General features: G+C 36.0%; 1 protein-coding gene across 1 annotated transcript; it reads left to right on the top strand.

The window, feature by feature from the left end:
- Nucleotides 1-107: 107 nt before the first annotated feature.
- LOC116012719 (cation transporter HKT8-like) lies at nt 108-5,997 on the top strand. The gene is made up of 3 exons (XM_031252363.1): nt 108-1,254; nt 4,759-4,983; nt 5,594-5,997. The coding sequence occupies exons 1-3, from the start codon at nt 128-130 to the stop codon at nt 5,790-5,792; spliced, it is 1,551 nt and encodes a 516-aa protein (XP_031108223.1). The 5' UTR covers nt 108-127; the 3' UTR covers nt 5,793-5,997.
- Nucleotides 5,998-12,036: the final 6,039 nt, after the last annotated feature.

Below are 12,036 nucleotides of genomic sequence, written 5' to 3' on the forward strand. Positions count from 1 at the left end.
TTTTTTTTTTTTTCCCCCCCCCCCCCCCTCCCCCGGTAGCTCTATATTCTATATATATTTCTACACTTGAGTCCAAACATTTCCCAACCCTTCACTCCCCCCAATAAGCCTAAGAAACAAACATACGATGATGATGAGGAGTGCCCTTAGGTTAGCGTTTCGAGTAAACCCATTTTTGTTAGAACTAAGTTACTTCATAGTCCTCTCCCTAGTAGGGTTCTTGGCTTTGAAGCTTTCCAAGCCAAGACCCATCTCGTTTAAGCTCCAAGACTTGGACGTCTTCTTCACCGCCGTCTCCTCCGCCACTGTCTCCAGCATGTCCACGGTGGAGATGGAGGTTTTCTCCAACCTCCAGCTTATTTTCATGACGTTTTTGATGTTCCTAGGTGGGGAGTGTTTCACATCCTGGCTTGGGCTTCATTTGTTCAAGTCCAAGGTTTCCACCAGAGAACGAGTTTTAGAGAAAAACCCTAAGGTTGATTCTTTAAGCAGCAACATCACTACCACCACCACCGCCACTATTTCTGGTCAAGTTGAGTTAGGTTTGGTCACGAATAATTATAAGTATTACCAGGACCCGAACCCAGAAGATGCAAAGTCTAGTGTCCAAATAGAAATAGTTGAGAATAATTTTGGGTGTGTACGGGTTTTAGCGAGTGTTGTCTTGTCGTATATCCTAGTGATTCATGTTGTCGGGTCTACCTTAGTGGCCATGTACATAGGACTTGTCCCAACTGCAAAACAAGTGTTGAAACGAAAAGGCCTTGAGCTGACAACCTTTGCAGTGTTCACAACGGTTTCCACATTTTCAAACTGTGGGTTTGTCCCCACAAACGAAAACATGATTGCTTTCAACAAAAACCCGGGGCTCCTCCTCATCCTCATCCCACAAATCTTGCTGGGCAACACCCTCTACCCAGTTTGCCTTAGGCTCTCCATTTGGGTTCTAGAGAGAGCCACGAGGAGACCAGTTTTTAAGCAAATCTTGGGCAGCCCAAATGGGTTGGGTTATGGGCACTTATTCTCCGGCCGCCGGTCCGGGTTCTTGGCGGCCACGGTTTTTGGGCTCATATTTTTGCAGTTGGCGGTGTTTTTGGCGTTGGAGTGGGGCTCGGACTCCATTGCTGGGCTCACTGGTTATGAGAAGTTTGTGGGGTCTTTGTTTGTGGTTGTGAATTCTCGCCACACTGGAGAATCGATCCTGGATCTCTCTGCCCTTGCTCCCGCGGTCTTGGCGTTGTTTGTCGTCATGATGTGAGTATAGTTTCTTAATTGCGATTTCATTTAGAGCCCTGTGCTTTTGTTAATTTCGTGTAGACCCCTTGACATTCTAGCACCTACATACCGATCGGATCCAGAGGTGGGACAGCGGTCCCACCCCTCACCCTTCCCCTTCAATAGAGCAATTTTCACGGTTTTTAATAAAATTTATACCAACATGAAAGAGAAACGTAAGCGAAAGAAGATGAAAATTACTCTTACAAATGTGGAGTTTTTCCGCAAGAAAGTGGGCCCGCCACAAATTAATGCAGCTTGTATGTCGTCGCTCGTGTGAGAGTCACAAGTGTGCTCAGTGGACTCGTGTACTACACTGCATCATGGGCGCGTTTTTGGTCCTATTTACCTTTTTTAGATTTTTCTTTTTTATTTCTCTCTCTTTTCTCTCTCATCTTCACTTTCTTAATCACACTTACGAAAACTCAAAAAAAAAAAAAAAAAAACTCTACTATTGAAGATGCCCTTATATATAAAAATGAAATATGTATAAACAATCAAGTTACTATATTTTTAGGTAGTTTAGTTGGTTGTTTAGCCTTACCAACAATATTTTTTTTTTATTTTAGCTTTTTCTAAGATTTCACAATAGAAGAGGCCAGGAGCTTTATTTTAGTTTTTCTTCAACCATTCACACGGACCTTAAGTTTCAACAATAACACACTTTAAGCTTGGGCAAAATTTTGCTATAATATGATAGGGCAAAACTAGAAGATAATAGACCTAAATGTAACATATAACTAAAAGTGTTCTTTCTTTCATTTGTTTCCATGAAAATAATTTTGCTTAGACTCTCTAAAATCTCAAAATTACATGATAGACTCCTCATGCATCAACATCACCAGCCATAATCCTTAACGTATGGGGCTAGCCATTTAGGTGTCAAAGTCAAAACATAAATCACTTTTATGTTTTTCAAAAAATAGCTCAGCACTGACGAATATATCAATTGGTATTTGGTAGATACAATTTTTAAGGTATTACGGAGTACAAATTTTGATCTCATTGGATTTTTATTTTAATTCTTAACTAATAATTTAATTAATTTTAGTCCTTTAAATCTTTTTGAACGATGCAAATTCAATTCAAAATATTTAAAATATTAGGAAAAAAATTATACTTTGGACATTTTTGAACTAATTTTTTTTAAAAAATAAAAGATTAAATTAATAATCAAATATTAAAAGTGAAATTTTCATTAGAATTGCAGCTCAACCATAAGAAAAATCTCCAAAATTTGAAGTTCGTTAAAAACTGCATGCCAACATATATTGGTTCGTTGGTAATTATTTATTTTATTTTTTTTAATGAGTTAAAAATCAATCTTACAAAGAAAAAATAAAATAATATATTCTGCATGAGATGACTGTTACGTACTAATATTTGTAATTATTAATTCCAACCCAATTATTATATAATTTTGGATATTATTAATTAATAGTATCCCTTTACAACGTCAGTTAGCAAACAGCTACTAACTGATATGGTGTGAAACATAAAGTATTACCTTCAAATCATATGTGGTTTCTGTGCTGTGTGAAATTGACCTTAGTGGATATAGTTTTCAATTGTGAGTGGAAGATTGAATAGAAATATGATTGGACATTATGGACGATTAACTCCTTTCCTCCCCTGGCCTAAAACACTTCATTCATTTTAACAAATAATTAATTCTCCAATAATATAAGTAATATTCATTCTAGATAACTTCAAAACCATATATTCTCTCGAAATTCTAAGTATAGGTAACAAGTGGTTAACGGGAATTCAAAACTGAGTTTCAGCCTCACAAATCACAATAGAATTATTATTATTTTTTAAAAGAATTTTGGCCACCCATCGATAAAAAAAAAAATTTGGCAACCATCACCCGTCATCATTTATAGCTAGCCATCCAAAATTTTTTTACAACCTTTAATTTCTAAATAATCAATATTACTCACCACTTCTATAAGTTGTCAATATTACTGATGAACATTTTTGTGAATTTCAAGAAAAATGGGAAGATGGTTGCATTAGGGCTTTGTATTCTAGCATACTAGAATTCATTTTTTATTTTTCTTTTTATATTATTAGGAATATTGTCATATTTCATTACTATCCGGGAAAATTGCGTCTTTCGTCCTTAAGTTATATGGTAATTACATAATTCGTCCCTAAGTTATGGTAATACTCACCTTTCGTCCCTAAGTTCTCATTGGCGTTGCACTTTTCGAACCTGAGTTATTCAAATTGCAAATTTTGTCCCTAAGTTATCATTGCGTTACACTTTTTGTCCCTAACATAAGTGTGCAAACTTCGATAAATTTTCGTTTAAAAAATTTTTAATCGAACTTTTCCGGTTCAATGCCATTTTTTTAACGAAGTTTACTGGAAAAGTTCGATTAAAACTTTTTTAAAACGAAAATTTACCGAAGTTTGCAAACATAAGTTAGGGACGAAAACTGCAACGTAATGATAACTTAGGAACAAAATTTGCAATTTGAATAACTCAGGGACGAAAAGTGCAACGCAAATGAGAACTTAGGGATGAAAAGTGAGTATTACCATAACTTAGGGACGAATTCTGCAATTACCCTAGAACTTAGGAATGAAAAATGCAATTTTCCCTTACTATCTTAATAATTAGAACTTTTGTATCTTTATAAATACATATTTTCATCATGAACCTCAAACATCATAAATTGATCAATAATAAAATCATTCCCAGAAGTTCAGAACTATTATTCTCATATATAGGTTGGAAATCAAATTTCTCACGGCAAATCTTAAATTTTAGATTATTGAAAATATTAAGTACCAACTTATATTTTGAAGATTTACGTACACATTTGATGTTACTTCAGGTCTCCTTATATGCGTGTTTGGTAATTTAATTATGTTTTTCTTTTCAAATTAAACAATACTAGGGATATGATAAACCATGGCCATATTAATAAGTGGTGGGGTTTGGACTTTTTTAAATCAATATGATAGAGTAAAATAATAATATTATTGAAGAATAATGCATAAGATAACTATAAACATTTCATGCATCACTAGTAAATTATTAGTAATCAATTATAACCAATTGCAATTTATAAATAAACAAGGACTAAATGCACATGCACTAACAAAAACGATACCTAAACACTCCACTTAAAGATTGCTCTTAACTTTTATGGTAGTACTGAAATTTCATATTTGCAATAATTATAAAATAAATCACACTCTTAAAGTATTTTAATAATTATAAAATTGATATTAATTTTTTTTTTTACTAAAATTCACATCCATTGATGAACACCGGTGACGACTGATGAGATCAGTCTTCATTTTTTACAAGAAAATTATGTCTCATTTAATTTTGCCTATATATTACATTTTGTGCTACTAATTTAATTTTAGTATTGTAATTAATTAATATAGATTTAATACTTATCATTAGTAATATATCCACAGTATTGAATTTTCAACTCTAAATTTATTTTTATTTTGTCACAGGTATCTTCCGCCGGATACAACATTTTTTCCCATTAGGGATGAAAATAACAATTCAAAAACAAAAGGATGTAGTCCAAAAAAATTTAGTATTATTGAAAAAATATTGTTATCACCGTTGGGCAATTTAGCCATCTTCATAATCCTCATCTGCATCACAGAAAGAGAGAAAATGAAGGAAGACCCTCTCAACTTCAACGTCCTCAACATTGTTGTTGAAGTCATCAGGTTTGAATCTTAAACTAAATAACCTTTCCCCGGCCCCTTTTTTGTATTATTATTTGGAATCAAATGCGGACAGACCTTCTCGCGTGGACGTGCGAACAAATTTGATTCGTCCATCGATCAAAGGCTGAAAATTAATTAAAAGGACAAAACGGGTTGACATTTCTGTAATTACAATTGTGCATTTGAAAATACTTGGCAATACATTTAAAAACTCTTGTGATGATAAGGGGACGAAAATGATGAGAATCAGGTACTGTCTTCCATGCACTCAAAGCATTTTGAAATGCACTGTAAAGCATTTCTAAATATACAGACGGGAGAGGAGGGTGATGGGAATCAGGTAGTGCCTTTCGTGCACTCACAGCATTTCCAAATACACTATCAAACATTTCTAAATGCATCGTCAAGCATTTCTAAATGCACAATTACAATTATAAAAAACTACAAAAATGCCACCACGTTTTCCTTATTTTCATTGATATTCATCAGCCTAGCTTTGATCAGATGAACGGAAAAAATTATCTGCATATTCACACCTGAGATGCTGTCCACGTGTGAACCTCACACTATTGTCTCACATTTATTTTGTGCGTACGTGTTTTGATGTCAGTGCATATGGGAACGTGGGGTTTTCCACTGGATACAGTTGTGCGAGACAAATAAAAGCTGAGGGCCAATGCGAAGATAAACAGTTTGGGTTTGTTGGAAGATGGAGTAATATGGGAAAGTTGATTCTTATAATTGTCATGTTTTTTGGAAGGCTTAAGAAGTATCACATGAAAGGTGGCAAAGCATGGAAATTATCATAAGTTCTCACACTTATCATGTCCATGTGTAAGCAGTGCGATCCACATCCAGTGATATGATGTTACTTGATCTATATGCATATGCATGGAGTTGTTATACCGTGGCCTAGACCTTAGTCTTAAATTATGTATTTTTAGATTTTAGTATGTATTAGAATTGTGATGAACTTCAAGTCTATAATATAAATTGTGTTTTTAAGTCAAAACATATATATTGTGTATGCTAACATTGTGTGTTCATAATATATAAATTGTGAATTTTTAAAAATTGTGAACATTAAAATTTTGAGTCTATCTTGTAACGTGGATTCGGGTCCACAAAATAATTTGCAATATGCATGGGGATGGGGCTCACAATTTCAAATCTTTACCCAGCCCAGCTACATGTATCAAACAATAAATGTATTCAAATAAATATTTCAAAAATAAATGTTGTACTCCTTTTTTTTTCTTATTTATTAATATTCATTTTTTGGCCTGTTAATAAAACACTAATTTTATTAGTTTCTCGTAAACTAAGCAACTCTACAATAAGTCAAGACCTTGTGGTCTAATGGCACCAATTACACTTTCATATGAGAGATTATGAGTTCGAACCTTAGTCTTTGCTTTGTAACAAAGTCAGTAATACTTAAAAAATAAGAGTTTATTATCAATTTGGTCCTCGACAAATTTTCTTGCCCAATTAAGTTCTAAGACTTTAAAAAATTTAACCATTTTGGTCCTCCGTTTGATATCTGTTAAATCGGAACCAAATTGGTAATTTTATTATAGTCAAGGGACCATTTCAGTCAAAAATTAATTACCGAAATTATCAATTTGGTCCCAATTTAACGGTTGTTTAACACCAAAATAAACAGATGACCAAAATGGTTAAATTTTTCAAAATTTGAGGACTTAATTAGGCAAAAAAAATTATCAAGAATTGAATTGATAATTTTGCAATAACCGATGGACTATTTCGATAATAAACTCTAAAAAAAAAAAAAAAAAAAAAAAAAAAAAACTTTATGGCTGACGGAGCCACGGGCCCGTGCACCCAATATTTTTTTTTCTTTTAAATAATAATTAGTCCTAGGGGAGAGCACAACCCAACCAACTTGCTAAATCCGACCAACGCGTTATTCGTTCAAAGCGAAAGTGCGAAACCAAACTGAGCATAACCCGTTACAGCTAAACCGACCCAAACGAAGAAATTAGCAAATTTTGTATATTCTGGTGGGGGATTTGGTTGGTTATTGCATATGCTTGCAACTTGTTAAATTGATGAATGCTTTAAAATTAATTGATTAAATATTTTTAGACAAATGGACAAATGTTACCAACATAATACTTAAAATTAATGAATTCATGACTTACGAATACTAAAATATGTTGCTAAATTGTGTAAACACCAAATTATTTATGAGAGAAATATTATTAAAATTCTAAATACATTTTGTATAGCAGTTTAATTACATGCAAAAAAAATTTTGACGGTAAAAATGGTTATCGGAGTAATATTGATAAGTAAGTAAGAATAGTTTGAGTACAAATGTTTCAGTACAATAGACAAGTGAGTAACAATGCCACAATGTAGATCTGTGTACTTAGTGAGAGTGCGTGATTTGAATACAGTGTAGTAGTGTTGTGTATCATGAACCAAAAGTTCCATCCTCTACTACAAGTCCGCTACTTATACTATGGTTGCAACGGCTGTTCCTCTAATGAGTGTAACGGAGTGCTAGTAATGGTGAGCTGCAATGAGTGCTGGGTCGTGATAATGGAGAGCCGTTGGAGTAATTATCATCCCATCAATGTGTCGTCTTTGTGTAACGGGTGACCGTTTGTTGCCTTTGGGTCAGTGCTGATGATTCGGGTCGGGTACTGAAGCCCAATTATCCTGTCACCAGTCTCCCCACTCCTTAGCCAACGAGAGTGGTTGAGGTGGTTTCGGAATAATGACGTGTGTAAAAATTGTTTTTTTTTCGAACGGTAAAAGAATTGTAGCCGAGGTGAGGGCGAGGCCTCGGCCACTGTGGCCGAGGTGCGGGACCTCGGCCATGGGCGAGGCTGCCTCGACCAATCTTAGCCGAGGTCAGGCCTCGACCAAAGTTTGGCCGAGGTCAGGCCTCCGCCAATTTTTTGCCAAGGTCAACCTTGGCCGTCGAGATCAAGCCTCGGCCGATTTTTGGCAGAGGTTAGCCTCGGCCAATTGTTGGCCGAGGTCGCGCCTCGGCCATGATTTTTGATTTTTTGTGTGTGTGTGTGTGTTTTTTTTTTTGTGTTTTTGGTCGTTCTATGTGCGAGCTCACTTCGACCAACCGTAGGCTCGGTCAAAGGTCAGGTAGCTAGCGAGATCTGATCTCATGTTGGCCCTAAGGGACTAGAGTGTGGTGTTTTCGTAGCAAAGTCTTAAGCTTTACCCAGAAAACCCCCTCCCGTCAGGTAGCTAGCGAGATCGGATCCCGTGTCAGCCCTAAGGGAATAAAGTTTTATTTTATTTTATTTTCACGGAATTTGAGAGGTAACGCCACTTGAGGAGGTGACGCTGCTTGAGGAGGTGACGCCACTTGAGGAGGTGACGCTGCTTGAGGAAGTGACGCCGCTTGAGGAAGTGATGTGATTTTATGCTTTTTACTTGTCTTAGGTTGGCCGAAAAATTGAACAAGGGACAAAATAGGGAAGAAATTGAATAGGTATGCACAAATTTTGAAAATGTTGATACTCAAATACCTAATTTGAGAGGGTATCATAGTTAAGGAAGTAATAAAAAAAAAACTTTTTTTTAATCCTCTCAAAAGCTTTTCAAAAAATCCAAAATAACACTAATTTAATTGTAAAATATTACATATTTTTTCACATAAAAAAAGAGTCATTACCATTTTTGGTCCTATTGTTATTGTGACATTGCCAATTTTAGTCAACTTCCTTAATTTTTGCCACATTATAACCACTCTTTTTAGGGTATTGCCACTTTTGGTCCATCGTTAGATTATCCGTCCAGGAGCCGTCAAATTGAGGGGTAGAATTGTCTTTTCAGTATAGGGTCGTCGTCTCCTTTACATTAGCCCCATTCCGCTGGTTTAGTTTACATAGTTTCAGCTTCATCTTCATGGAGACCTAAATGTGTTGTCCATTAGCAGCTACAATATCTCGTCCTTAAGATTGAGATCCAATGGAAAGATGCAAAGGAGAAAGCTTTAATTTTTCGAGTTCTTCAACTAGAATGAGGAAGTGCTACTTGTATGGAGAATGGATTTCAATTGAACAATGCGGATGTGGACAAGAAATGGGGTTGAAGACATCATGGACAAATGAGAATCCGGGTAGGAGATATTGAGAATGTGCAAGATGTAAGGTTAGTATTTTTTTTTCACTTTTTTCGAATGGGTAATTTTATTTTGGAATTTTGGCATTCGGAATTTTATTGTTCATCTTGCAAAGGCCGGGAATAATTGTAGTTTTTGTGTCAATTTTGCCAATTTTCAGGATTATTTCGGTGGGTTTGTAAGGTGGTATGATCCCCCAATTTNTACCAATCATTACAAGCAAAAAACATTCACAGTTAATCATTGTAAACCAACTAAATTAACAATAGCAACATTAGCAAAATACCAACAGGACCAACTGTTTTAGTGCATTTACAGGACCAACAGTAACAACTGTAGCAAAAATACCAACAGTAGCAAAAACTTAAAGAAACAGTAGGCTGAAACAATTCATGCATTTCATTCAATTTGCAGAGGTGAGTCCACTGTGTTGCTAAATCTTGACTTTAGATTGCTTCTTATGCCATATCTTCTCCGAGGTTGAACAGGGCTAGTCTTTGAAGCTTTGGTCACTTGAGGTGTACTTTCTGGCTGAGTGGTGTCAAGTTCCATTTGAGGTTGGGTAATTGAGATCTCTTCTTGTTGTTGAAGACCCACTACAGGTTCAGCCACATTGTCAAACATAGCTGCCACCTCAACTGCTTCACTCCAAAAATCTGGACCAATAGTGTCGTTTATACCAATTCCAAGTGGCACAACAGGATTAGAACCACCTCCTTGTTCAGTGAGAGTTGTTTGGTTGATTTTCCTTTTCCTAGGAATAAGCTTGCTCTGTCTGGCAGTAAGCTGAGTACCACATGTCTGCTTTTGTTTCCTAACTCTTGGATTAGGCTATATGAAAACAAATGAAATGGAATAAGTAATACATATACTTTCAAAATTAAAACTGAAGGCACCTCTGTACCTGTCTCTGGATTGGAGCAGTCTGGGTAGGAATTGCAGTAGGCACAGCAGTTGAGGAACCATCTCCTTTGTCAGTTGAGGTTTTTGGCTTGATTTTCCTTTTTCTTGGATTAAGCTACCAGCCAATAAATTGAATGATATAAACAGTTGGATTGAATGATATAGATAGCTGGATTGAGTAATAATAACAAATAAATTAAATGAATTATATACCTTTCTCTGACTGTTTGTAGGATCAAGATGGCATGTCCTTACATTATGACCTGCCTTGTTGCATTTCTTACAGTGTTTCACAATCACACTACGGTTCATATGCGTACCATCTTTGGTCATCTCAGGTGCTGACATCTTTCTCAACTTTTTTGGTTTGCTAGCCTTCCTTGTGTACAAAGGGGGCAGTGGTAGTTGCTTATTGGACTTAGGCCATTCACTTGGACCAGCCAATGACTTTATTCTCCCTCCATATGTGTTCAAGTAACTATTTATGGAGTAACAATCACTTACATAACGATGCACAGCACCCCCTTTACCATGCTTAAGCCATATGGCACAAATTGCATGCTTACAAGGTATTCCTGTTAAGTCCCATTTTCTACAACTACAAGCCCCCCTCAACAAATCAACACTATGTTGCTCTAAGCTCCCTAACCCTGACATACACCTAATCTCAAACAAATTTTCATCACTTTGACTCCCTAAACATCCAGCAGCAGAATGCTCAACAACAACAATTTTCTTCATAATTGTAGGGCAAAAAGGCCCCTTCCAACTAGCAGCCTTTTGTCTACTTTCAAAGAGTTTTTTCATCAACAGTTTCCTAATACTTTCTAAACATGAAATCAAAGACCGTTCCCTAGCATCTAAGATCATTGCATTAAAACTTTCAGAAATATTATTCACTAGTGCATCAGATTTAGAGAAAGGTGTGAAATGGGACCTTGACCACTCAAATGGGTGTCTCTCAGCTAGCCATTGATATGCTTGAACATCCATGTTCTTGATCTCACCCATTGCATCATTAAAACTGTTGACTGTGGTGGCCTTGGCTGCTGTCCATAAACCATCTTTCAATGCCTTGCCTACAAATCCTGCAATCTTCATGTTACCATGTAGATGCCTCACACAAAATCTGTGAGTGGCATATGGTAAGACTTCTTCAAAAGCTGGTAAAAGCCCCTTTTGTTTGTCTGCCAAATAAAAAATCAACAAGTTATAACAGTATGTTAGTATTCAGTATGAATGTATGATCAACATCATAAAAAAGGTTACCTGATATAAATGTGAGCTGTTGTTCATCTTCCCTTGAGATTTTCAGGTCCACCCTAAGTAATTCCAAAAACCAGCTCCATGACTCCTTTGTTTCTAGTTCTACAATGGCATATGCTAAAGGGAAGATGTTGTCATTCCCATCAATTCCAACAGCAGTCAAAAGTTGTCCTCCAAATTTGCTCTTCAAATGGCAACCATCAACTCCAATTATTTTCCTACAAAACTTGTAGCCTTCTTTGCAAGCCTCCCAGCAGAAATACATCCTAAGGAACCTAGCTCTTCCTTCATACTTCAAGTCAGACTCTTTCACTTTCCATGTAGTATTGGGGTTTGTTTTTTCAATCTCCAAGACATAGTCCCAAATCTTGTTAAAGAATTCAATTGCCTCTCCTTCAATAACTTCCTTAGCTTTTTTGATAGCCCTATAAGCTTGTCTAGTACTAATCTCACATTTATCATCAACATTGACTTTGTCTCTAAATTCTGAAGTGGTTCAGTTGGTGTGGTGTCCAATCTCTTGCACCCACCTCTTTGCAATCCTTGTTGATTTCACCATGGAGTTCTGAAACACCCAACCACAGCCTACATGTTCTTCATTAAAAGTAACAATTCTCCAAGACATGACATTCTTCACTTTCCAAAGATTAATCTTGAAAGGGCAACCTTCCTGTCTACATCTTACACACATCCTACACTTGTCATTCTTAGTAAACTTCAAATCCTTCCCATTATTCAATGCATAATTATGCACAGCTTGTTTAAAT

The sequence above is a fragment of the Ipomoea triloba genome, chromosome 3, assembly GCF_003576645.1.
Source record: "Ipomoea triloba cultivar NCNSP0323 chromosome 3, ASM357664v1".
NCBI classification, from domain to species: Eukaryota; Viridiplantae; Streptophyta; class Magnoliopsida; order Solanales; family Convolvulaceae; genus Ipomoea; species Ipomoea triloba.